This window comes from Aspergillus versicolor (genome assembly GCF_001890125.1).
Source record: "Aspergillus versicolor CBS 583.65 unplaced genomic scaffold ASPVEscaffold_1, whole genome shotgun sequence".
In the NCBI taxonomy this organism is placed as follows: domain Eukaryota; kingdom Fungi; phylum Ascomycota; class Eurotiomycetes; order Eurotiales; family Aspergillaceae; genus Aspergillus; species Aspergillus versicolor.
In genome coordinates this window covers 3,212,852-3,234,660 of record NW_024467524.1, presented here as the reverse complement: position 1 = coordinate 3,234,660, position 21,809 = coordinate 3,212,852, and the positions used below count along the sequence as shown (strand labels likewise).

The window sequence follows — 21,809 nt, the reverse complement described above, 5'->3', positions numbered from 1 at the left end:
AAGCCGTCGGATCCAAGATGCGCCTTTCTCTCGCCCGGCTCTCTCCCCGGGCGCTCAAGCCGTACGCTGCCGAATTTCTCGGGACGGCCCTAATCATTGTTATCGGTGACGGAGTGGTCGCCCAGGCCTTGCTCTCCGATTACCAGTATGGCACCTGGCTCTCTATCAACCTGGCGTGGGCATCTGCAGTTTGTCTGTCTGGCTACCTGTCTGATCCCAGCCCTACCTGCAATCCCGCCATTACTCTCATCCTGGCTTTGGTCCGCCCGCAGCCCGACCAGTGGAAAAGGCTTCCGGGCAAGCTATTCGCCCAGTTCCTGGGAGGCTTCGTAGCCGCCATTCTTGTTTACATCAACTACCGGTCGGCCATCCTAGACTGGGATCCCGAATACACGATCCCGGGCGGGTCGATTCTGAGTCCCCGTGGCCACCATTCAGCCGGTATCTTCTGTACCTATCCAGCTGCTTTCTTCTCTACAAACTGGGAGGCCGTCTTCAACGAAGTGCTCGGCTCGTCCGTGCTCATGTTCGGTGTTCTGAGCGTGTCCGACCCAGCAAATGCCCGCCGCTTCCACTCGCCGCAGCTCTCGTTGTTCCTGCTCCTGGTTGCCATTGGCGCAGCCCTGGGCTGGCAGACCGGATATGTACGTGTCTTGTTTGCTAATCAGCGAGTGTCAAACCGCATCGTTGCATGTATGGGTTGAATCAACTAACTTTGTCCTAGGCAATTAACCCGGCGCGAGACTTCGGTCCACGACTCTTCTCCTCGATTCTCTACGGTCCGGAAGTGTTCACAGCCGCCAACTACTACTTCGTTGTGCCGCTTTTTGCCCCTATTGTTGGCTGCTTTATTGGCGCGACCGTGTACGACTCGCTCCTCTATGAAGGTAGCGGATCGCGCATTACGGATGCCCTTGACAAGGCTGAGGACCGGGACGGCGAGCTTCGTCTAGACTAATTTCGGCAATTTTTGATCCCAACGTATGTCCATGTTCGCGGCATGGTTCCATCAGCTGTCATGGCTGTCAGTGGCTAAAATGTGCGAGCGAGTGTGGTTTGAGTGGAATAGGTTGCGTTAACTGTGGGGGCCGTCTGGATGGTATCGGCTGCTACCCACCCGAGGAAGCGGCTTGAGCACTGATGAGGGATAGGTCGAACCTATTTGATGTTTATAGAAGTTAGGTGGTGTGCGTAGATTGTCTATATGGGTCAAAGACCTCAGCGTCATTCGTTTATTGCTTTATTTGAAGAGGATTTACGTGTCGAGAATGAGATGTGTGACTTATGGATGTAATATTATGTTAGTAGGGTGGTGGTACCGGGCAGTGTGTGGATTAACTTGGTATGGTAGAGAATTACTCTTGAAATCAATAGGGTTATGATACTTCTAATCCATAACTAACGAGCGTCCTATTCCAAAGTCGTCAGAGAATGTGTTACAGTGTGTGACCCAGTACTATATACGTAGCTAGCTATGTATTCCAATCACTACTCTCATACGTCCCATCTCACCATGGCAATTCCTGGCCGGTATACGAGAGAAACTTGCCCGAAGCCGCCTCCCTTGTAGCACCATCAACAACCTCAAGCACACCAGTAACACTATTTTCAACCGTCTCCGGAGCGCCAGGAGCATAGTTCCACTCCTTCGCAGCAAAATCGCCCATATTGGTTTGCACCCAACCAGGGTGAAGTGCAACCGCGATGAGTCCCTCATTCTGGATATGAAGCGACCTAGTCAACCAGTTTATGGATGCTTTACTAGGCCCATACGCGCCGCCGGGAACAGGCTCCTGGCCGCCAATGGACCCAACGGACGAGGAGATTGAGATGAACTTCGACGCACGAGGGGATTTCTGCAACAACGGCCAAAGTGCCTGGAAGAGCATGAGAGGTGCGATAGTATTAACCTCAAAGCACGCCCGGAGCGCTTCAGCGCTCGTCTCAGTGGTAAGGCTCATGGGGGTCGAGAAACCTGCGTTGCAAATAAGCACATCGATATGGTCGAGCGAGGGCACGGTGGCGGTAAATGCGTCGCGGATTGTCTCTGGGGGTATGGCAGCGGAGAAATCGAGTGGGATGATATAGAGTTGGTTTCCTGGTTTCATTGGAATGTTCTTTGCGTCGGCGGTGAGGTTGGATGCGGTTTCATTGTTTCTCACCGTGGCAATGACTGTGGTGGACGGCCGTGAGAGAAGGCGCTTGACGAGCCCGAGGCCGATGCCTCGGTTTGCGCCGCTGATGACCCAGGTGATATTTGCAGTGCTCATAATAGCGAAACTAACTTCAGAGTGAGAATGGAAGTGACGAGTGAGATTGAATGGAATGGAATAAAGGTTGTTGTTTTTATACTAGAATCTCCCCCACTACTATACCTATTGTGGCAGCGGGGGGATCTTAGGCGATCTGACGGCGCTACCACAGACCTAGGGTAGGCAGCTGCCAAGGACATTTTATTTTCAAAAACACAGACAAAGACAATTATGATAGAACTACTTAGGATTGAATGGTATTTCTTAGAGTCAGTCGACAGATTGACACTTGACAGTGACGGTGACAGCTCCTGTGGAGTGCCCGGCACGAGACAAGGGCGCTCCACCCAGATTCCAGTGCAGGAAGGTGCCGCTTCCAGCCTCTCGATCGCTCCTTCCTTTGTCCTTGCTTACGCCTCTTCTCTTCTTCCATTCTTCATCTTCTGGACTCGAGAAGCCCTCCATCTCCTCTCCGGGATATTTCTCAATCGCATTCGCACCCTCCAGCTCGCCAGCTGTACAATTCCATTGTCTCCAAAGTGTATCCGCTAGCTCCGCAGTGGTTCACTCGCTGCTGTTTCAGATCGGAGTTCCAGAACTTCCAGCCACCCGCCCCGGATTGTCGCTCAGAGTATATCGCGTTCCACTTTGAGACTTATCCAGGAGTCGGTACTACCATCGAGTCCAGAAGCCCCTGTTCGGTGCTCTAGTTTGCTGCGTGCCTACTGGCTACGAGTTCGTGTGCCCTGCGCCCTGCCGCCCGCATTCATCGATTGGCGCGCCCTTTGTGCTGGTCTCCAACCCTTTCTTGCATGTCAGCGGGCTGCTGCATACCCTCGGTCTCACAATCCAATTTTGTTTCTTCACTTATCAGATGCTCTAAATACCGCCCACCGTCGAGCGCTATCGTGCTATCGAAGATTAGGCCTCCGCTCTGAGCTGCTCGTGCCCACTCATTTGCGCGATAGATTCCGCCCCCAAGTATCCGCTTCTATCGAAGGGAACTGGCAGAGGGAGTTCTGAAACAGCCAGAGGCTGCTTCGCTTTATTTTCCAGAAGTTATGAACCTGGGTCGCGGATATGAGCCCAAGCAGAAGAGTTAGTGTAGGCAGGGACAGCGCAGGGAAAAACAGAGCTGGTAAAGATGACAGAGGTACTCAGGGTACTCGGCGGACCTCTCGCCAGGGAAGATCAAAGTCAATGAAAACCGGAACCCCGCCAGATATCACAAATTCCGATGATCCTAATCGCCGACATTCTGAGGATTCTAAAACGGTCCAAATCAAACCAGACCACTATGCCCAAGATGGTTCAGTTAGAGCAGAGGACGCTGGTGTAGGCAGTAGCAAATTCGTCCACGTTGGCTCGTCTGATAAACACGTCAAGTTTTGTGAAACCAATGTCAATGATCGAGGTAAAACGAACGGGAAGCGCAGCGATGCGCTGCATGTTGTTGTCTTGGTAAGTCACCTATTGTTTCCTTTATCATCATCGATAGACTTCGTCACTGGAGATCAGCTATCCTTGTTGCTATTTAAGTCGCGCTTACTGGGTGTATCCTTTGATAATTTGCACCGAAATCGCCCCCAAGCAGCCCATTATTGACTTTTGAGTCGCTCACGATGATGCTGACTGTTCGTTTCTAGGGCCCTACTGGAGGTCCTCGGGAAGATCGAGTCACTGGCCTTCTTGTCCGCTCTTTGGCGACTGACTGGACTCCGAACTCCATGATTGTTGTTGACGCGGGTGTCCTGCTTTCTGGAATTATTGAAGTCCTCAGGGAGTGTGAAAGCGAGGATGGCGTTCTCACATCTGGCCCTTTCGTTGGTATACAACTGCCACACGAAAGTCCCGAGGCAAACGGAGCTTATATTTTCAAAAAGATTATCGGGAGTGTTTTGATAACGCACTCCCATCTGGACCATGTGTCAGCATTGGCCGTGAATACTCCAGCTCTTACTAGCGAAAACGGCCCGAAGACAGTTGCAGCGCTCCCATCTGTGATACATTCCCTCAAAACCCATATCTTCAACGATTCAATCTGGCCAAATCTCTCCGATGAGGACGGGGGTGTTGGTTTTATCACGTATCAGCGCCTCGTGGACGGGGGAAACCCAATGATGGGCTTTGGTGAGGAGAGGGGTTATATACAGGCTTGTGAGGGGCTACTTGCTCGGTGCCATGGTGTAAGCCATGGCCGCTGCAAGTCCGACCCGAGCCCTGACGCTGAATTATCCCGTCGATCGAGCAATGCTTGGTTGTTGCCAACGCCAGACCGACGTCGTCCATCCCAGGATGCAACTGCGAACGGGTAAGTGTCATCATTTAAAGTCAGTCAAAGTGCTAAGCTTATGATACCTAGGACTTTGAACATATCTTCGCCTTCTTTGAAAAATCCGGACTCGTCCTTTACCTCGTTTGAAAGCTCTGCCTTTTTCCTCCGTGACCAGTATACGGGAGCGGAGATCATCATCTTTGGCGATGTTGAGCCCGATTCAATATCGGTCAATCCACGCAATCAAGCAGTCTGGGAGATGGCTGCGCCCAAGGTTGCTTCCGGTCAACTGCGCGCTATTTTCATCGAATGCTCGTTTACCAATGCTGTCGATGACCTCTACCTCTTTGGTCACCTCTGTCCGCGACATTTGGTTCAAGAGCTGGACACACTAGCTTCACTCGTGGCCCGAGAAAAGGGCATGACATACCCAGCAGTTATCAAGCGCAAACGCGAGGGTAGTTCCGATCCAATCATAGGGCAGCCAAGCCCTAAATGGCGCGCAAAGGACAAAGGTAAAGGCGCGTTATCCCAGGGCATCGGGCGCGCCACAAAACTCGGGGATGCCGAATCAGCACCCCTCATCGCTCTCGACCGCCAAACAATTCGCCGTGAGGCGGACGTTGCTACAGAAATCCCGAAGGCAGAAAAGCCTTTGTCCGGCCTTTCCGTATATATAATTCACGTGAAAGAGGATTTGACTGACGGTCCACATCCGCGTGAGACTATCCTGGAAGAATTGAACGACCTTGAGAAGATTATGGGATTAGGATGTCAATTTCACACTCCAGTTCGGGGCGAGAGCATTTATCTTTAATCATGGAGGCTTAAAATGCTATTACTCAGATCTGCTGGTGACTCCCATCCGCAATTAACACCTCAAAACCGGGGAGCACCACAATGTATTATTATTATTACAGGGGAAGGCGGCGCATTGATTCGGGGCCAGGGTTCCGGCAATTTTAAGTAAGGCGTTTGGGTTATGACATTATGATATCCGGCGGTCACAATACGTTATTTTGATATCTTGTATATTATTATCTTTTGTTGCAAGAGTTAGAACAGGTTCATTATCAGAATTCTGAAATATGGTAAGACAAGAAAAGGGTATATATACGTCGCGCATCCACCATGTCAATTCTATGATCCTCCTCGAACCAAGTTTTTAGCATTCCCAATTACATCCTCCCACTTCGACTCTTTGCCACGCGGAATAGTCAAACCCTTTTGCTCACGAAATTCCGCCACGGACTTATCATCAACGAGGTCCAGGATTCCCTCCCCATCCCTTGCAAACGCAATAAGATCCTCTTCAGCGCCCCACTCTGCCATTGCCATAACCCCAATCGGCACCCGATGACCATTATCCTCCGCATACCCTGCCGGACAAGAAATAGCCGGGCACCCCGTAAAGTTCGCCAGCCAAACATACTCCATATTCCGCACAGAAGACTTCCCGTCGGAAACGCCGCGCACGAGATCCGCGTCCCCACCGGCAATCTTCCACCCGGGTATCGGGCTCGTGGGGGTAAATATGAGCAGACCAGGGTGTTTCTGGAACAAGAACGCGAGGTGGGACATGAGAAGGCCACGGAGACGTTGCGCGGCTAGGAAGTCCTGGGATGAGATCTGATACATGCCCATGGAGACGAGGACTTTATTTGGCGCAGTGAGGTTGTTTATTTGGGATGGGGACAAGGCAGATGCGATTTCGGCCATGATTGTTAAAACGTGCGCGCGTGCACCTTCGGGGATGTATGGGATTGAGATGTCGATTATTGTGTAGCCCTGGCTGCGATAAAAGTCCAAGGCTTTGTTGAATGTTGAACGGACAGCGGGCTCAGCCCGGTCGAGCCAGTCGCGCATGATGCCGATTGTCTTGTTTCGAGGCCGGGATTCCGGTGGTGTTGAAGTGAGTTCAGAGAGGGGATTGGGGAAGGCGGCAGAGTTTGGGTCTTCGGAGGGGTTTGCGGGAGTGGCCATGACTCTGTAGGCTAGGGCTAGATCGTCGATGCTTGAGGCAATGGGACCTAGCACACCAACCGTAGAAGCGATGCTGACAGTTGGGGAGCCGCTGACTCGGCTGTGGGAGGGTTTGAGACCCCAGACCCCACAGAAGGAGGAGGGGATGCGAATTGAGCCGCCGCCGTCGGCACCTAGGGCGATGGGGACAAGGCCAGCGCCGACAGCGTAGCCAGAGCCGCCGGATGAGCCACCGCAGTAGTAGTCGGGGTTATGGGGGTTCTTGGGTGTGCCGAAGTTGGGGTTGTTGTTTGTTGTATCTGTTGAATGTGAGTTGACCGTCTCTCCAGTCGACCGGACTGTTGTAGACTAACCTAGGCCCAGCTCATGCATTGTAGACTTCCCGATAACTATGGCCCCAGAGTCCTCCCATTTCTTGACGCACCAAGATGTGGACCCGGCCGATTCTCCCGTAAAGTCCATCTTTGTTCCCAGTGTTCGCCTGTATCCCTCCATATGCACTTCATCCTTCACTGTAACTGGGATACCATCCAGCGGCCCTAGGGGTTTACCATTCTTGTATCGCTGCGTTGACGCATCGGCCGCAGCACGAGCCTTCTCAATCGCGCATTCGAGAAACGCAACCGAGTGTTTTCCTGGCGGCTCGGTGTCGCGACGGGTTACGGAGAGAAGTGCATCCACGACGGCTGTAGGAGTCAGCTCGCCAGATCGGTAGAGAGCGTGGTAGTCGGCCGTGGTGTAATAGCCAGCTTCGCCCTTTCTTCTCGCCTGCGGAGCGGGAAGGCTGGATGCAGCGCTTAATGTGGATTTCTCATCGCCGTGAATAGGGATGACGGTCGGATCGTAGCGAGCGGAGTATTGGTCTAGGTTTGGGATCTCACGGATTACTCCAAATCCTGCACCGCGCCAGAAAAAGCTCTGGACAAATCCGACATTTGAGATCCTGGGTGCGCAAGATAGATTAGCCGGCACAGTTCTGAGGGTGCAAAAGCAACAAAAAAAGGTGGATTCCTACAGCGAAGCTCCGATGGCCAGAGGTATTCCACGGAACACAGGGATGACCTGGTCTTCATTCTTGTAAGGCACAGAAGGACCTTCCCGAATCTCCGGGTAGTTGATGAAGCGAGCCTCTCCATTTACAGACGCCATTATGGGTTAATGATATCGCAACAAGCGTGCTGAGTCCTGACAGAAAGTCGAGGTCGCAGGCGGGACAGGCGGAGCTTGACCTCAAATAACGCTTGAGCTGTCATTTGCATGTGATTCTGGTGATCTCATCCTAGTTCTCTCCGCCATGGAAGCTCCGGGTCGAGGCCGAGGTCTTCAGTCCAGCTCCCCTCCATTGCCCCGAGTGTGATGGTTACCAATCCACTGAATACAGAGGAAACAGTGAAGCACGATGATGCGCCCGCCATACTTACAATCGGAGAATTTATCTGCAGCTGTACGGTGAAGGTCCGGTACGAAGGGTGGAGACCCAGTCCCACCGCAGACAAGTCCGACCGCGCTGGACACTGGAGAATGCTTCAATTTCAAGACCCACTACTCTGTACACCATGCACCATATACTATATCCTATATCCAACATTACTTCCTCTCCCTACTTCATATAATTTACGGGGCCTGTTGGTGTCACCTGAAGTTTCATCCTATCTTCAATATATCCCATCGTAGCTCACTTCTGCAATAGCAACCTGAGGTTATGTGACCCATCGCGGAGTATATATATTTCAATAGATGGATATCAACTCGCCAGTTTGGTGTAATGGTGGCAAGTTCCATGCTACCTTAATGAAGAATTCCTCGGCGGCCCGGTATTAGTTATAGCTTATAGGCGAGACTGTGATAATCGCATGTTACTCAAAGTAACAGGCCTTTAATGACTCAGTTGAAGACTTCAAGTAATTAAGTATAAGTAATATTATCAAGTTTTAGTATAAATACACTGCATCAATCGCCAGTCATACATAATCTCCATTGGTGGAATGGCTCCCATAAACACTCTTCCAGTCAGTGTCGGATGTCTTGAGAACAATTATAACTTGATTTTGAAATTGATAGCATCAAGTCCCAACGCGATGCCCGTGATAACAGCGGCATACCCGACCAAAACTAGCAAGGCTTGAGTATTGTCAACATCCAATGTTGGAATTGTTAAATTGACTACTCCAGTGAGTAGATTAGCGATCAAGAAAACGGCAAGTCCGCCACTGTTAAAGGCCCTCATAATTGGACTCGTCGCGAAGGCTACCTGCTCTGCTTCCTCATTCTTCCCCGTCGATGTCCGATGGACAGAAGGGAAGAATATGGTTTCAACAAGACAGAATAGGAAGAGCTGGGCGTTGTTGAACGCCGCAACCCAGAGGACGTATGGCATATTGGCCAGGCGCCGGGAAACCGGAATGTTGGCACCAAACCCTAGGAAGTATGTTGAATTCAGTGCAAATAGAGCTATACAACCTAGTGTTTGAACTGCCGCATGGATCAGCACGCGCTTTCTAGCCTGCTGTGGGGTTGTCGAAGGGGTCATCCCGCTTGGGATAATTCTGATTCCTGTAGCACGCCCCGCAAGGAAGATGGCTAGATATCCCAAAAAAGAGAAAACCCCCTCACGATTCTTCGAAAGCAGGTCACTTCCTCGCGGGGAGATGAGGATATAACTCTTCAGGTCGGTAGACTCCAGTGCTACCTGGTAAAGCACCGCAACGCCAAGCGAGAGAACCTCATATGAAGGTATAAGTGTCGCCACACCCTCGAATATCTCCACGAATGGAGGAAGGAATCCTAGTGTAAAAAAGAAATTCCAATGCACCCCGTATTCGGTGACATGTTCTGCATAGTCCAGGTTTTTGACACTATATAGCCGGATAAGACCTAGAATGAGAAGCGGGATGGAATGCCGCATTGACGAAGTAAATCTCTGCACCAGTGTTTTATTCTGTGATGTACCAGCCTCTCGGCTCTTTAAAACAGAGCGCGCAGATACTACACCTCCAGAAAACACAAAGGATCCCACACCCAGGTCCATTAGTGAGGTACCCCAGTTTTCGGCTTTAGCGAAACGGCGGGGAAAGATGCGAAAGTCAACAGCCAGTATAGCAATGCAGGTAATGATCATCATGGATGCGCGGTAGATGGTGAGGAACGGGTGTATAGGTAAGGATCCTGGCGCACTTGATCCATGTTGTGAGGCTGCGGTCTGCGGAGGTTTCGCTTTTGTCTGTGTCCGACGAGGCCGCGTGCTCAGTAGGAGCAAGACCGCCGGGGATATCAGGAGAATATTTAGGAGCCATGGGGCGGAGGAGTATAAAGTCGTCGCGAATAGGATCGCTAATACGTTGAGCAAGAAGTCGGTAATGAGAGCCGCTGGACCGTAAGGTGTGAAAAAAGAGAGCCGCGATTGGAGCACCGACCAGAGGAAAACAGACGCCTATACAGTTGAAATAGATTAGTATGCTGGATGAGCGAAAATGAAGTACAAGAAAGACCAAAACTAACAGGAGCAACGAGGGTCACTGCGTTGATTTCTAGAATACTTCCTCCGCTCAAATTTGACACGAAAGCCTCCTTCCGCGACTTGTAGTCTGTGTCCATCTTGGCAGGCCGGTGCAAAATAGACAGCTAATCAAATCCAAACTGTCCTCAATGCACCATCGTCTGTTGGGTGGTGGGGTTGAGATTCGCGAGTTTGTTCGAGTGTTTGTTCTGACTGGAGAGGAATGACGTTGGATTCCAACTGGCCTTTTCGGAGTTATGATATTACATGCTGTTTGGCCAATTTTCGTTGGACAGTGGCGTAATTATTGTAATAAGATTACCACACCCGAAGGGTATACAAACACTCCACCATCATCTTTCATATTCAACCTCTACTGCAACCAGCTTCGATGACCGCCTGCATGACATTGTGGCCATCTTGCCCTCTTCAAGTGTGAACCCCGACGATCCCCGCCAGTTGTTCACACCGTCGCCTCGAGGATGAGTTGGCATCGGTACCCCGCAATTCACTCACAAGATCCCCTCGGGTGTTGATCTGGAATTCTGGATATCGTTTTCCAGTGATTCCACCTGCCTCTTCTCAGGTCGCAATTTTCCAATGATTCGGAACCTTTCCGGTTTCGGATGAAGCTCCCCGGCCAGTGGACTCGATTCGCTTCGTTTGAAGGTGAGTGATCAGCCGCAGTTCGAAACCTTGAATGTGTTGAGCAGCCCAGAGAAAAATCATCGGCCTCGCCGTGACACTATACTGTCAACTCCAAGCTGAGATCAAGCTAGGGAAGCAACCACGATAAATATTTGGATCATTAACCTTAGAAGTTTGGGTTGTCACTTGAACTTGAAGGACGAGCACAAGATCCGATGCATTGGCAATAAGGTCGGTCTACAAGCTACAGGCGCCACAAAATCCTCGAGTTATCCCAGATAATCATTCCGTTTCAGTCTATGATACAAATGTCGAATTTTTTTTTTCTCGTTTATATTCCGGTCAGCATGAGCCGATGGGCCATTGCCAAAGTTCGCATGAACTTCAAAGGAAGAGCATCTATTGTTGATAGCTTCGATAATGGTTATCGTTGATGGAGACAATGATAATGCATGTCGAAGACCGGCAAGAGAGTCGGCGCGTTCCAAATCATGAAAATGCCACGGCATGTTTCTGTTTGCCCAGCGGCACCAATTCAGCCTCTAAGGAAATCCAGGCCCACTACCAAGCATCTACCTTCACCGTACACCGTATTTGTGCTTCTGAGGGTACGGATCAGATCGTTATCATCTCCGTCGAATATTGATAGCCAAACTGGAAGGATCGTCATTCCTCATTATTCTTTTGAAAGCTTTGCTTTCGACGCATCGCAAGAAGTAGAAGGGTTCGTTACGTACAACAAGGTGACAAAGTTCGGGCGTACTTCGGAAGAAAGCTGGAACCAGGAACATGAACGAATCATGATGGATAAGAAACCGAAAAGAGTTGACTCAGGTATCCGTATCTCCGACCCCCGTCCGATTGATGACCGTCAACTCCACTACACTCTGGAGACTCGGACAATAGTCAACGAACTCGACGCTATTATTCAAGAAGAAAGAGATCGAAGGCATCATCAAGCTGGAGTGTTTCGGCACGTCATGCATGGCTCAGTAAGCCGTTATCATTGGTGTTCTGGTATTCCATCCTTTGCCCAATCCCCACTTCCATCCTCGTGTGGTGTCTGTGAGAATGCGTACTTAGTACTTTTAATTAATCTATTATTCCTTAGGCATTGCTCGCAAGTACCCCGATGCTATTGAACGGCATCGCGGATATCGAGGAACCGGATTGAAAAAAAAAAAAAAAAAAAAAAAAAAAAAATTAAGGAAGAGAAAAATAAAATAGAAGAAATTATGCATCCCCGCAGCGCCATGGACTTCGTCGATGGGTCGCAGGGCGATTCAAGTTGTGTGGACTGTGGAGTCGGCTTTCACCTTCCGCGTGGCTCAGTCGGTAACACCACCCATGGTTCGAGAATCTTAGTGCCAGCCATCCAAGATCTGACAATGGAGGTTTCGGAGACAGACCCTCGGACAAGAGCAGGTCAACCTTGGCTTGTCAGCACTAGCATGGATCATATGCGATTCACACAATCTTCACAGATTGGAGAACTTATCAACATTGCCAAGGTTAAAGACTGAAAATATCAGTATACCCTCAAGAATGAATCAGAGACCGCGTAATTAAACCTTGACGCAAACTGAGAAAAGACGAGTTGATGGCCCGGCTTATGGACGAGGCAGGGCGGCTCATAAACCCACTGTTCAGCATTCAACTTTCCAGCCTCTTTTTTACCCCATCTCAGTGAATTTTTGCTTCCCTTCCCTTTCCGGACAGCAGCATATACTCTAGCACCGAACATCGCCGTTCGATGCTTCACCAAACTCTAAAGTCTCTTAAAAGGGACTGGGTCACCGACCCATGGATCTCAAGGGTCTCACGAGAACTTTTGGGTCCATAATCGCCACTTCTACCATGTGGCTCGGGGAAGTATCGTACTAACGATGCGGTTTGTTCTTGGAAATTAGGATGTGGTTGCCGGATTTCTGGCCCCAGGGATTACTATACGCTTGGGTCTCGGAATGCAGATTCGGAGCGGACGTGCCGAGAGTCAAAACAGTATTTTCTCGATTACACGACCAGATCGGGTAACCCCTTTGGGGCACCTTTAACGCTTCTTGGGCGCGCCGAATGGCCCCATTTCCAATTGGGAATTAGGGCATAGGTGGGTTGGTCGGAGCATTCCATCGCGCGGACCCAGTGCAATAGCTCCTTTCGAAGGGACGCTATGCTCGCCATTGCCACCATCTCACAGTATCTCCCCGAGTCTCGTTCTTTGTGCCTGCCCAGTGCCCAGTGCCCATTGGCGCCTTATGCGCCAGAGACTGGTGTCTTCAAAAGACAGTTTCCACGGAGTCTGCCCGGCTCAAAGTTCCAGACTACGTACTTAATAATGCTGCTGTTGATATGCAACTCCACTCTCCGTCAATAATATTTGGCATTATTATTGATACTGGCCCCAATGTTCTGGTTGTGATTGCGAAAGATGATACAGCCTAGGCCGGAGCCGAACTCAGCTCGCGACATCCGCGACCTTCCTTTCCAGTGGCTTGCTTTGGGGTAGATCCCTTTATCTTTTATGTCGTACCGCGCCAGCGATGGGGCTCCGTCCATTAATTCCTTTTTTACTCTCTTGACATATTTTATTTCTTTTATCCCCCCCCCCCCCTTTCCCCAACCAACTCTAGCTTACCAGGGCCCACGCACGTGGTACGACTATAACTACCTTAATATCCAGTGAAATCCGACATCTGTGCCGCGCACAAACCTGGAATGTAGCGTTCTTGCCTTACATCCAAGCCTACCCTTAGCGAAATAACCAGACCTACTGAATCTATCAACCCGACATCCAAATTGGAGCACAGAATGAGCTCCAATCAAGACCCCTCCCAGTTTAAGAAGAAAGAAACACGGGCTGGGACACGTAGAGTAACGTCGCTTACCGCGGAACAACTGGAAAGAAAGCGTGCCAACGACCGTGAGGCCCAGAGGACAATTCGGCAGCGGACAAAAGAACACATTGAGCGATTGGAACTTCAAGTGGCCGAGCTTAGAGCCAAAGGGGACAAATTTGACGAGGTCGCGCGAAGAAATGCTCTCTTGGAAACTGAGATCAGGGCGCTACGGCATCAGTTAGCCACATCGACAGGGCATACAGGATATCAAAACTTAGGTGAGTCTTCCATCTGCTATTATGGTATTTACATGAGGTTATTCCAGTCGCACCCCGCTGACCGTTATCTGACGACGGCCAGAGGAGCCATACAGCCAACAACCGGGGCCGATCATTCCATCCCCTCAATACCCCGATGCTCTAGACGCGAACTCAACACCCAGGACGCCGTCAGTTCTATCAACGTCAAGCCAAGTTTCAACTTCGCGTGACTGGCCTCCTTACGCTTCAACTCGTTCTTCTTCAAGATGCGAATCATCGGACACAGAGTACCCAACCAAAGTCGAACCCTGGGCTTTCGACGGGCCTCCCCAGGCGCCTGTGCCAATGCCTATTGCACATTCGCACGTTAGTTACGACCCGCAAAGTAGCGGACATGTGCCAGAGCCTGCGTTTTCATCCTATCAAATGCTGTACCCCGGACCGAGCGCTAGTCGGGCGGCAGCGGAGGAATTACCTGCCCACAGTCAACATTCTCAGGAGGCGTCATACGAATCCGCTCGAGTAGCAGTATCAGCGCCACCAAATAATCAAACAACCGCATACCCTACGCTACAACCGCCCCATCCACCACAATTTCAACAAATGATGACCCATCCTTCCCAGCCGCCACGGAGCGGTTATGATTACGACTGGGTCCACCGCTCTTGATGTCCGAATGGGCTCTTCAGAAATGTGCGCCTCTCAAGGAATTAGCAATACGCCAAACGCGAGAACGCAAGTTATCGGAGCGATCGAGTCATGCCCTGCTGCTCAGCGAACGTACTACACATCAAATCAGCCGTATAAGTACCCACTAACTAGGAGTGGACACCAACACCATCATCAACACACCCATTACCGCAATCAACATATAAGCCTACAATACAATCAGCTAATCGACCGTGCATCGAATACGATAGTGCACGAAGAACGGTTGGATTCAGGGATCCGCCCACTCTAATTCCACCCCCCAACCCGTCAAATACCTCTCGATCCGTAATATCATTAACAACAACAGCATCATGATCACCATCAGACCTACGCCGAGCCACCGCGATATGAACTCGATGCACCAAAACAAACCCACGCATCCTACGAAACATAATCTATTACGGAACAAGACGAGTAACCGCTCTTGATATATAGCCATGGGCACCGATTTCCTCCGATGATTATCGTATCCATGACCCGCGCTCGAACTTCCACTCATACTCATCCAGCCATGGGTTTGGCTCCGAGTCGCCCTCCAACTATACAATTCCGAAGCAAACAATCGGCTCTCAAAGGAAGGAGGGAATCAACACCCAATCCGTCCCGAAAACGGATTGACGTCATTTAATTACGAAATTACATCCATGGATCATCTTTGAGTGGCCCGGAAAAAGTATCCCCGTGCGCCACCTGTGAATGATGTTAGGGCTGATGGGATGCTATTATCCTATTATCCCGGCCCAGCTTGGAAAATAATGGAATGCAATGCAGCGAAATATGGCGAGAAAGGTTGTTTTTTGAATAAGAGATACCCATTCTACATACACAATTCATACATACACCTATCTACTCTATCGACCAGACGGTCGAGTAATTGTATCATGTAATTCATCTTCATAATCGAACTGCCCCAGAATTGTCGAGCAGAACAAAGATGTGGTGCTACGACATGTTTCATGAGTGTCCAGCACGGCGAAACCAGCGAAGAAAACAAGGAATAAGTAGTCCAGATTTACTGCGTGTACTGCTTCTGCAATAACTTGGCAATCGTCTGCAGCTGGATGTTACTCGTACCCTCGTAGATCGCACCGATCTTGCTATCACGGAACATCTTCTCCGAGATGCCTTCACGAACGAAACCCATGCCGCCCATCCACTCGACGGCAGAGCCGGCGACACGGCCGGCGACCTGTGAGGCATAGAGCTTGGCCATGGCTGCGTCCTGCACAAAGTCCTGGCCAGCTTCCTTCTTGCGGGCAGCGTTGAAGACAAGAGCGCGAGCTGCCGCGATCTCGGTGTAGGCCTGGGCAATCTGGTGTTGCATACCTTGGAATTCACCGATGAGCTGGCCAAATTGGCGGCGGTCATTCCAAACATAACTATTGGTTTATCAGTACCATTGTTTTGCAATATTATAAGAATAGAAAGAATGTAAGTGGGTTCTGGTGTCTTGCTTAAACTTACCGAGCGGCTTCTTCCCAAGCACCGAGTGCCAGACCGGTCATTTGGGCGGCGATACCAATACGGCCTTCGTTCAGAAGACCAATGGCATACTTGTAACCCTGGCCTTCCTCACCCAGGAGGTTACCCTTGGGGATTACAACGTCATCGAAGTTGAGCACGCAGGTGCTGCTAGCTCTGATTCCGAGTTTCTTCTCCTTCTTCGCAATTGAGAACCCCGGTGTATCCTTCTCGACGATGAAGGCAGTGATTCCCTTGTATCCCTTGCTGGGGTCAAGGTTGGCGAAGACAATGAAAACACCCGCCTCCATGGAGTTGGTGATCCACATCTTGGATCCGTTCAGCTTGTAGCCGTCCGCCGTCTTCTCAGCCTTCGTCTGAAGGGCAAAGGCGTCTGACCCAGAAACAGGCTCAGAAAGACAGAATGATCCAACAGTTCCGGTGGCCAGCTTAGGCAGCCACTTCTTCTGAACCTGTGCATCTCCCCACTTTATGAAGGCGGTGTTCACAAGGGTATTGTGTACGTCAACCAGAACACTGACACTGGGATCGACGCGAGCCAGTTCCTCAATAGCCACGATCGCAGAAGTGAAGTTCATTCCCGCACCACCGAACTCTTCGGGAATCTCAATTCCCATAATACCCTGCTCGAAGAGGTGCTCTACCAAAGCCGGGTCCATAGTCTCCGTTTCGTCCATCTCCCGAACTTTCGGGCCAATTTGCTCCTGGGCAAACTTGGATACGGTCTCGGCCATCAAGGACTCAGTCTCGGAGAGGTGGGAGATCGGTGTCGGTGTGAGGCTGGCCAGGTCGACATCGCGCCGCCGGCAAGTGGTAGAGAAAGCATAGGTGCTGCAGGGATGAACATGTTAGCGATCAGCCACATGAATTGCTCCCTATCTGCCACAAAGTGGCCAGTATAGTATTCCACACCCCGGGGGTTTCATGATCCAGAGCACAGGAGCATACCTTTGAGGAAGGCGAGAGGCCAACGGTCGGGTTGCGACAGGGCGGATAGAGGGGATGGTGCGGGACAGTGGCCGCAGCGCACGTGTAATAGACGCCATCGATATGGGATAATGAGCTCTAACGGGAGGAGAAAACGGACCGAGTAATGTTTACTGACACGGGCAGAGGAGGAGGGAAGGAGGAAAGATTTCACGAGGAAGAATGGCGGATCCGGGGTAGAGGAAGGACAAGCACGAGAAGACGATCAGTCTCGACAGCCTCGGCTCGGTTAAAGCCGGCCCTCCGAACTGGGAAGTTCCTCTCGGCGGGTTCAATAATTCGGCCGGCCATCTCTCCGAGGCCGGTTTTCTATGTATCTACAGTATGTCGGGTGTCTATGGTTCTGCAAATTATTGTATTCCGAGGGCAAAGGGACCATAGCAACGGCTTCACGAAGCAGACTGTTCTACTGCCTATACACGAACCACCTTTTCCGGGTCAAACGCCTTCGCTTGAGCAAAATAGTAGCCCCTCTGGTTTGCCAGCACTCTTTTCCCCGTGCGCTGTTGGGTGTAATCGCAGTTGTAATGTGTGTGTCCAAAGGCCCAAAGTCTTACTTGTGGCTTTTCCCAGCAATCTTCGCCAGTGAGATCGGTTGAGAAGGCTGAGGATATCGGACTGTTAGCATGGGCAGGATCACAAGCTTCGGATTCGACTGTCGGAGAATGATGGGTGAAAATGACGATCTTCTGGTGAGGGTTCGCAGCGATTATCTGTGATACTTGCTCATTCAGCCATTTTCGGTCTGCTTCGTGAGCTTCGCAGTGAGCCGCAACGGTCCAGTCACTAATGTCGTAGAAGTCATTCAGACGATAGCTGACTGACAGTGATTGGGACTTGGGAACCCTGGAATGAAATGTGCATCCGAGCACTGTCACATCACCGGAAATGTCATATCGTGTTTGGTCAAGAAAGACGAACTTTCCCAGTCCCGTCTCTTGAGTTCGCCGCCGACTAATGTCTTCAGAGAACGCCTTGACCCGATGCTTCGCGGTCGACCAGTTGGAGCCGTACGGTTCATGGTTCCCCAGTAGAAAGAATACTAGCTCAAAGTTCCGAAGTTGCGTCTCCAAAAAGGCAAACAGCTCGTCGTCCTTCACGGTTCCAATGTCTCCCAGGAGTGCGAGATAGGGAGTTTTGGGAGGAATGTGGAACAGGTCGTATGCGCGGGGATTCTCAAGGTGGAGGTCTGACACAATCTGGAAAACTGCCATCGCAATTGGCTCTGGAAAAATTGCCAATTGGAAGGAGAAGCAGGCTTAAGCGCTCTTGCTAATGGCCGATCAATCTCTGTAGCCGCCGCTGGTGGGAAGTTCTATTTTAGTTGACAAGACGGTACAAAACGGTTGGGTCTCGATTTCTCCTAATCTCCAACTCGTGATCCCAACAATTGAGGCATGGTCTCTTAATTTCCAGCTGTTTCTGCGCCCGTCAGTTTGGCGGTCACACATCCATCTATGACGCTCTCCGTTGCTATTCTTACAAAGTTTCAGCCACTCACACATCATGTGGCGGTGCGATCTGGAGTACCAGTGTGGCGCAGTTGTGGGATGGGCGCTTATTCATCTGGTCGATAACCACTGAGAGGAGCCCCTCCAAAGCTCCCAAGAACCCAAGAGAGCAGCCTGCATCATATTAATCTCTTTCTTCTCCCGGTTCTTCCTCCTCCTTGTGTATCTCTCTCATATCTCATCTGATTTAAATAGACGTGGGTGACTGCGTTTTCGAGTCCGCAACTTGACACTACTTGCAGTTGCACTTGCAACGGCCCATAACGTCATACGCGATATCGTTTGGAGTCCAGAACTCACCCTTTGAATCCTTCAGACCCTTGGGCTTTTACACCCCGCCCAAGCATGGCTTCAACTTCGAATGACCCCAGACTCCTCTACAGCATCAACAATGTCCACGCATTTCATGCGCAGAACGGCGAAGAGTCAAGCCTGACACCATCCGGCCCTCAGACGCTCTCGCTTCTGATGGTCCCAACTACGACTTCGGCATCTCAGAATCAGAATACACCTTTGTCACCCGCCCAAGAAACCCCGCCTGAAGAGGACTTCTATCTGCATCTGCATCTTCCTCCAGAGCTTGACTTGGCTCTCCCTGCTACTACTCAAATTTACCACCAACCTCCGAGTAGCTATATCGTTCCTCGCTGGGATTTAGGACCAGATGCAGGTGCTTTCATTCGTATCCAATTTCCCGGAATTGGATCCGGGCCCAATAAGGTGACGCAGGAGGACATTGATACCTTCGAAACAATCCTTGCTCAATGCACAGCTTTCCATGAGCGTGCGCAAGTCGCAAAGGACCATGCGGCTTATAACCCTGCGGCCTTTGCACCGGGTGAGGGCTATGTGTCCTCGCCAGGCCCTTCCGGACCCAGTGATAGAAAGGATGCGCACGGGCGTATTGTCCTTGTGGACGAAGAGGATGGAAGCGTTGTCGGCGAGATGGAAGGATATGATGTCGTCGAGGAATCTGATGTCAAACCCGGCTCGAAGAGTAAGTCTTGCTTTTCCTATACACCAAGTGATGAATATCAGTCTAACATCTTTCTTTTTTTAATATAGGGCCTGTCCAGATCCAACTTCCTACTGAAGGCGAGGGTAATCAAGTTGACGTCAGCAATGTATCTGAGGAATACCTTGCTACGTCGCGACACCCCGCATACAAGGGCTCATCTCTTGTTCAATCGTCTGCCACCGCTTCTCGCTTGATTGTGACTGGATCAACGTATCTCGCCAACGCAATGACTAGTGGCGCAGACACATTCACTCGAAAGGTAAAACCGAACCCAAAACCGGCGACCTTCTCCGATGCCACTCATACTCGAGTTCGCAAGATCGGAACTTTTTCTAGCGGTGCGGCTGGCATCTCCTCGAAAACCGTTGGCCAGGTCGGCAGGTACGCGCAGAACTTTGGTGCCTCTATGGCCGGTCGTAATAATGGAAAGGCTCGAGGCGATAGGTCAAAGGCCCCTGAGAATGGAAAGCCGGGAATTCTTAACAAGTCAATGATCGCATTTTCCACTTTGGCAGATGGCATTGAACAAGGTGCGCGGAATGTATTGACGTCTGGGTCATCGGCCGCATCTACAATGATTGGCCACCGCTACGGAACGGAAGCCGGCTCGGTCGCTTCCAACTTGACAGGAGGCATCAAGAATGTGGGGTTAGTTTATATCGACGCCTCGGGGGTCAGCCGCAAAGCGGTTCTCAAGTCGGTCGCCAAGGGTATGGTCGTCGGGCGCATGAAGGACGGGCAGCAAGTCGTTGTCGGAGCGGGCGATGGTGGAGAGGTATCCCCCCCAGGACAGAGCGGCAGCCCGGCCGCAAGACGGCCGTCTCCCAGCCCAACGCCGCCTCCCGCATACGGCGCGTCGGGGACTTACTCGCTCGGCGGGGCAAGTATGTCGGGCAGTAAGCGCTGAACCTGCCAAACTGGGCCGTCAAGTCAACGAGGATTTCCTTTCCGTCTTTAATGAGTTACTATTGCGTCTAAATTCTAACACGGCCGGTTGTTATTTATGAATCTATGAATATTTACGGCAGGGTGTCGCTGCTTTTTCTTTCTTTTTCTTCTTATTTTATTTTATTTTTTTGCCTTTTCTTCCCTTTTTTCTTTTTGGGGTTGTTTCTGTCGATTTAAAATAGTGACGTGGGCTTGGGTCAAGACTGCGGTGGGGTTTAATCTACAGTTGCATCGGTTTAAAAGACTTTTACTTCTGGGGATGAGAAAGGAGCGAACTATGGACCAGCAAGCAAATATATGGCCCCAGAGTTAGAATATATAGTTTTCGAATCACGAGAAATGTTCACATTGACCAGTAAGAAAACACCTGTTCTGCAAGGTCGAGGTAAAGTAATAATGAGGCGAGAAGTACCAATAGGAGGACTGGTATTGTGATATATTGCGGCGCCGAGGAGTCGATAGATGTATTTATTTATCCCTAGTATTCAATTTAAGTTGAGAAGACAACCCTCGAGAAAACCCGACCAAGCGCCATTTGAAGCGAGTCAATTACGAAAGGGATGCAGGACGAGGCAGCTTGGATGGAGCCCTGTGCAGAAGTGGGAAGCGGGCTGCTTGGTTGCTATGGATCTCTGGCGCGACCCGAGAGCTTCCAACGGACGGGATGGAGATGCAGATGGAGGAAGCTTTGCCGTGGTAACAGCGACAACTCGACGCTCGAGACTCGGCTGCACCGCCGTTCACAGGCTTGCTGCTGCAGGCCAGTGCTGGCATGGAGATCAGAGAACAACAATACAGGTTCAGATGATTGACCGCCAGTTTGTTGACTTGGACAGCTTCAGTTAAGATGACGATCGGCTGCGCCCGAGGCTCTCCTCCGCTTTAGTGACCGACCAGCCAGGATGAAACAGTGGTTCGCTGCCCCTGATGATTTGGCTGGTTTCGTTCAAGATCGAGGGTCAGCCTTCAGGACCAGGAAACAATCCATGATTCATTGGATGTGCTGTGGATGTGAATGTGGAGGCTGGGTTTCGAGTCTAAATGTCAGGCTGTCTGTTATCATCGGCAGGTTCAAGGCTGGCAGTGGCAGCTCGAACCCAATTGATGGAATTGCCTTCCCATCCCACCGAACACGACCAGTGCCTTGACTGTTGCTGTGTTATTAGTTTTATTAGTATTCTCGTGGTTACGTAGCAAAGGGAGCTCGAGGAGTCTAGCCTGTGCATCGTTACGTTTCAGGTTATGCGTGTAATGATCGCTATTATTCGATCTGGTGATGCACCTCGACCGTGGCCATCGAATCACCACCAGAAGCATGGAGGACGGGGCCAGAACTTGGAGAGACCAAATACAAGGAGAGCGCAGGGCATCAAAACAACCGGAACAAGATAATTGAGCCCC

At 50.7% G+C, this 21,809-nt stretch overlaps 9 protein-coding genes across 9 annotated transcripts; 5 read left to right on the top strand and 4 right to left on the bottom strand.

The window, feature by feature from the left end:
- Nucleotides 1-17: 17 nt before the first annotated feature.
- ASPVEDRAFT_121891 (uncharacterized protein) lies at nt 18-958 on the top strand (the record flags this gene model as incomplete). Its single annotated transcript, XM_040805925.1, has 2 exons — nt 18-644; nt 725-958. 2 exons carry the CDS (start codon nt 18-20, stop codon nt 956-958), a joined length of 861 nt encoding a protein of 286 aa, XP_040662789.1.
- A 550-nt stretch (nt 959-1,508) lies between these two features.
- Nucleotides 1,509-2,270, bottom strand: ASPVEDRAFT_121411 (SDR family oxidoreductase; the record flags this gene model as incomplete). Its single annotated transcript, XM_040805883.1, has 1 exon — nt 1,509-2,270. The coding sequence occupies one exon, from the start codon at nt 2,268-2,270 to the stop codon at nt 1,509-1,511; it is 762 nt and encodes a 253-aa protein (XP_040662788.1).
- Nucleotides 2,271-3,452: 1,182 nt separating this feature from the next.
- Nucleotides 3,453-5,344, top strand: pdeA (3',5'-cyclic-nucleotide phosphodiesterase PDE1; the record flags this gene model as incomplete). The annotated part of the gene is made up of 3 exons (XM_040816599.1): nt 3,453-3,713; nt 3,899-4,563; nt 4,615-5,344. The coding sequence occupies 3 exons, from the start codon at nt 3,453-3,455 to the stop codon at nt 5,342-5,344; spliced, it is 1,656 nt and encodes a 551-aa protein (XP_040662787.1).
- Nucleotides 5,345-5,667: 323 nt separating this feature from the next.
- Nucleotides 5,668-7,659, bottom strand: ASPVEDRAFT_122487 (amidase; the record flags this gene model as incomplete). The annotated part of the gene is made up of 3 exons (XM_040805990.1): nt 5,668-6,809; nt 6,864-7,453; nt 7,526-7,659. 3 exons carry the CDS (start codon nt 7,657-7,659, stop codon nt 5,668-5,670), a joined length of 1,866 nt encoding a protein of 621 aa, XP_040662786.1.
- An 886-nt stretch (nt 7,660-8,545) lies between these two features.
- gwt1 (putative GPI anchor biosynthesis protein Gwt1) lies at nt 8,546-10,104 on the bottom strand (the record flags this gene model as incomplete). Its single annotated transcript, XM_040809616.1, has 2 exons — nt 8,546-9,940; nt 10,009-10,104. 2 exons carry the CDS (start codon nt 10,102-10,104, stop codon nt 8,546-8,548), a joined length of 1,491 nt encoding a protein of 496 aa, XP_040662785.1.
- Nucleotides 10,105-11,106: 1,002 nt separating this feature from the next.
- On the top strand, nt 11,107-11,828 carry ASPVEDRAFT_23997 (uncharacterized protein; the record flags this gene model as incomplete). Its single annotated transcript, XM_040809615.1, has 2 exons — nt 11,107-11,646; nt 11,766-11,828. The coding sequence occupies 2 exons, from the start codon at nt 11,107-11,109 to the stop codon at nt 11,826-11,828; spliced, it is 603 nt and encodes a 200-aa protein (XP_040662784.1).
- Nucleotides 11,829-13,462: 1,634 nt separating this feature from the next.
- Nucleotides 13,463-14,420, top strand: ASPVEDRAFT_119736 (uncharacterized protein; the record flags this gene model as incomplete). Its single annotated transcript, XM_040805730.1, has 2 exons — nt 13,463-13,769; nt 13,852-14,420. The coding sequence occupies 2 exons, from the start codon at nt 13,463-13,465 to the stop codon at nt 14,418-14,420; spliced, it is 876 nt and encodes a 291-aa protein (XP_040662783.1).
- A 1,054-nt stretch (nt 14,421-15,474) lies between these two features.
- On the bottom strand, nt 15,475-18,145 carry ASPVEDRAFT_49090 (uncharacterized protein; the record flags this gene model as incomplete). Its single annotated transcript, XM_040814120.1, has 4 exons — nt 15,475-15,841; nt 15,927-16,775; nt 16,893-17,009; nt 17,376-18,145. The coding sequence occupies 4 exons, from the start codon at nt 18,143-18,145 to the stop codon at nt 15,475-15,477; spliced, it is 2,103 nt and encodes a 700-aa protein (XP_040662782.1).
- Nucleotides 18,146-18,547: 402 nt separating this feature from the next.
- Nucleotides 18,548-20,864, top strand: ASPVEDRAFT_36404 (senescence-associated domain-containing protein). The gene is made up of 2 exons (XM_040811208.1): nt 18,548-19,439; nt 19,508-20,864. Exons 1-2 carry the CDS (start codon nt 18,788-18,790, stop codon nt 20,365-20,367), a joined length of 1,512 nt encoding a protein of 503 aa, XP_040662781.1. The 5' UTR covers nt 18,548-18,787; the 3' UTR covers nt 20,368-20,864.
- Nucleotides 20,865-21,809: the final 945 nt, after the last annotated feature.

What these genes read in the sequence shown, in the direction of transcription:
- ASPVEDRAFT_36404 (XM_040811208.1), top strand. Translation starts at nt 18,788, where the DNA reads ATGGCTTCAACTTCGAATGACCCCAGACTCCTCTACAGCATCAACAAT. An exon ending in TGTCAAACCCGGCTCGAAGA is followed by an intron (nt 19,440 to 19,507) that starts GTAAGTCTTGCT and finishes TTTTTAATATAG; the next exon opens with GGCCTGTCCAGATCCAACTT.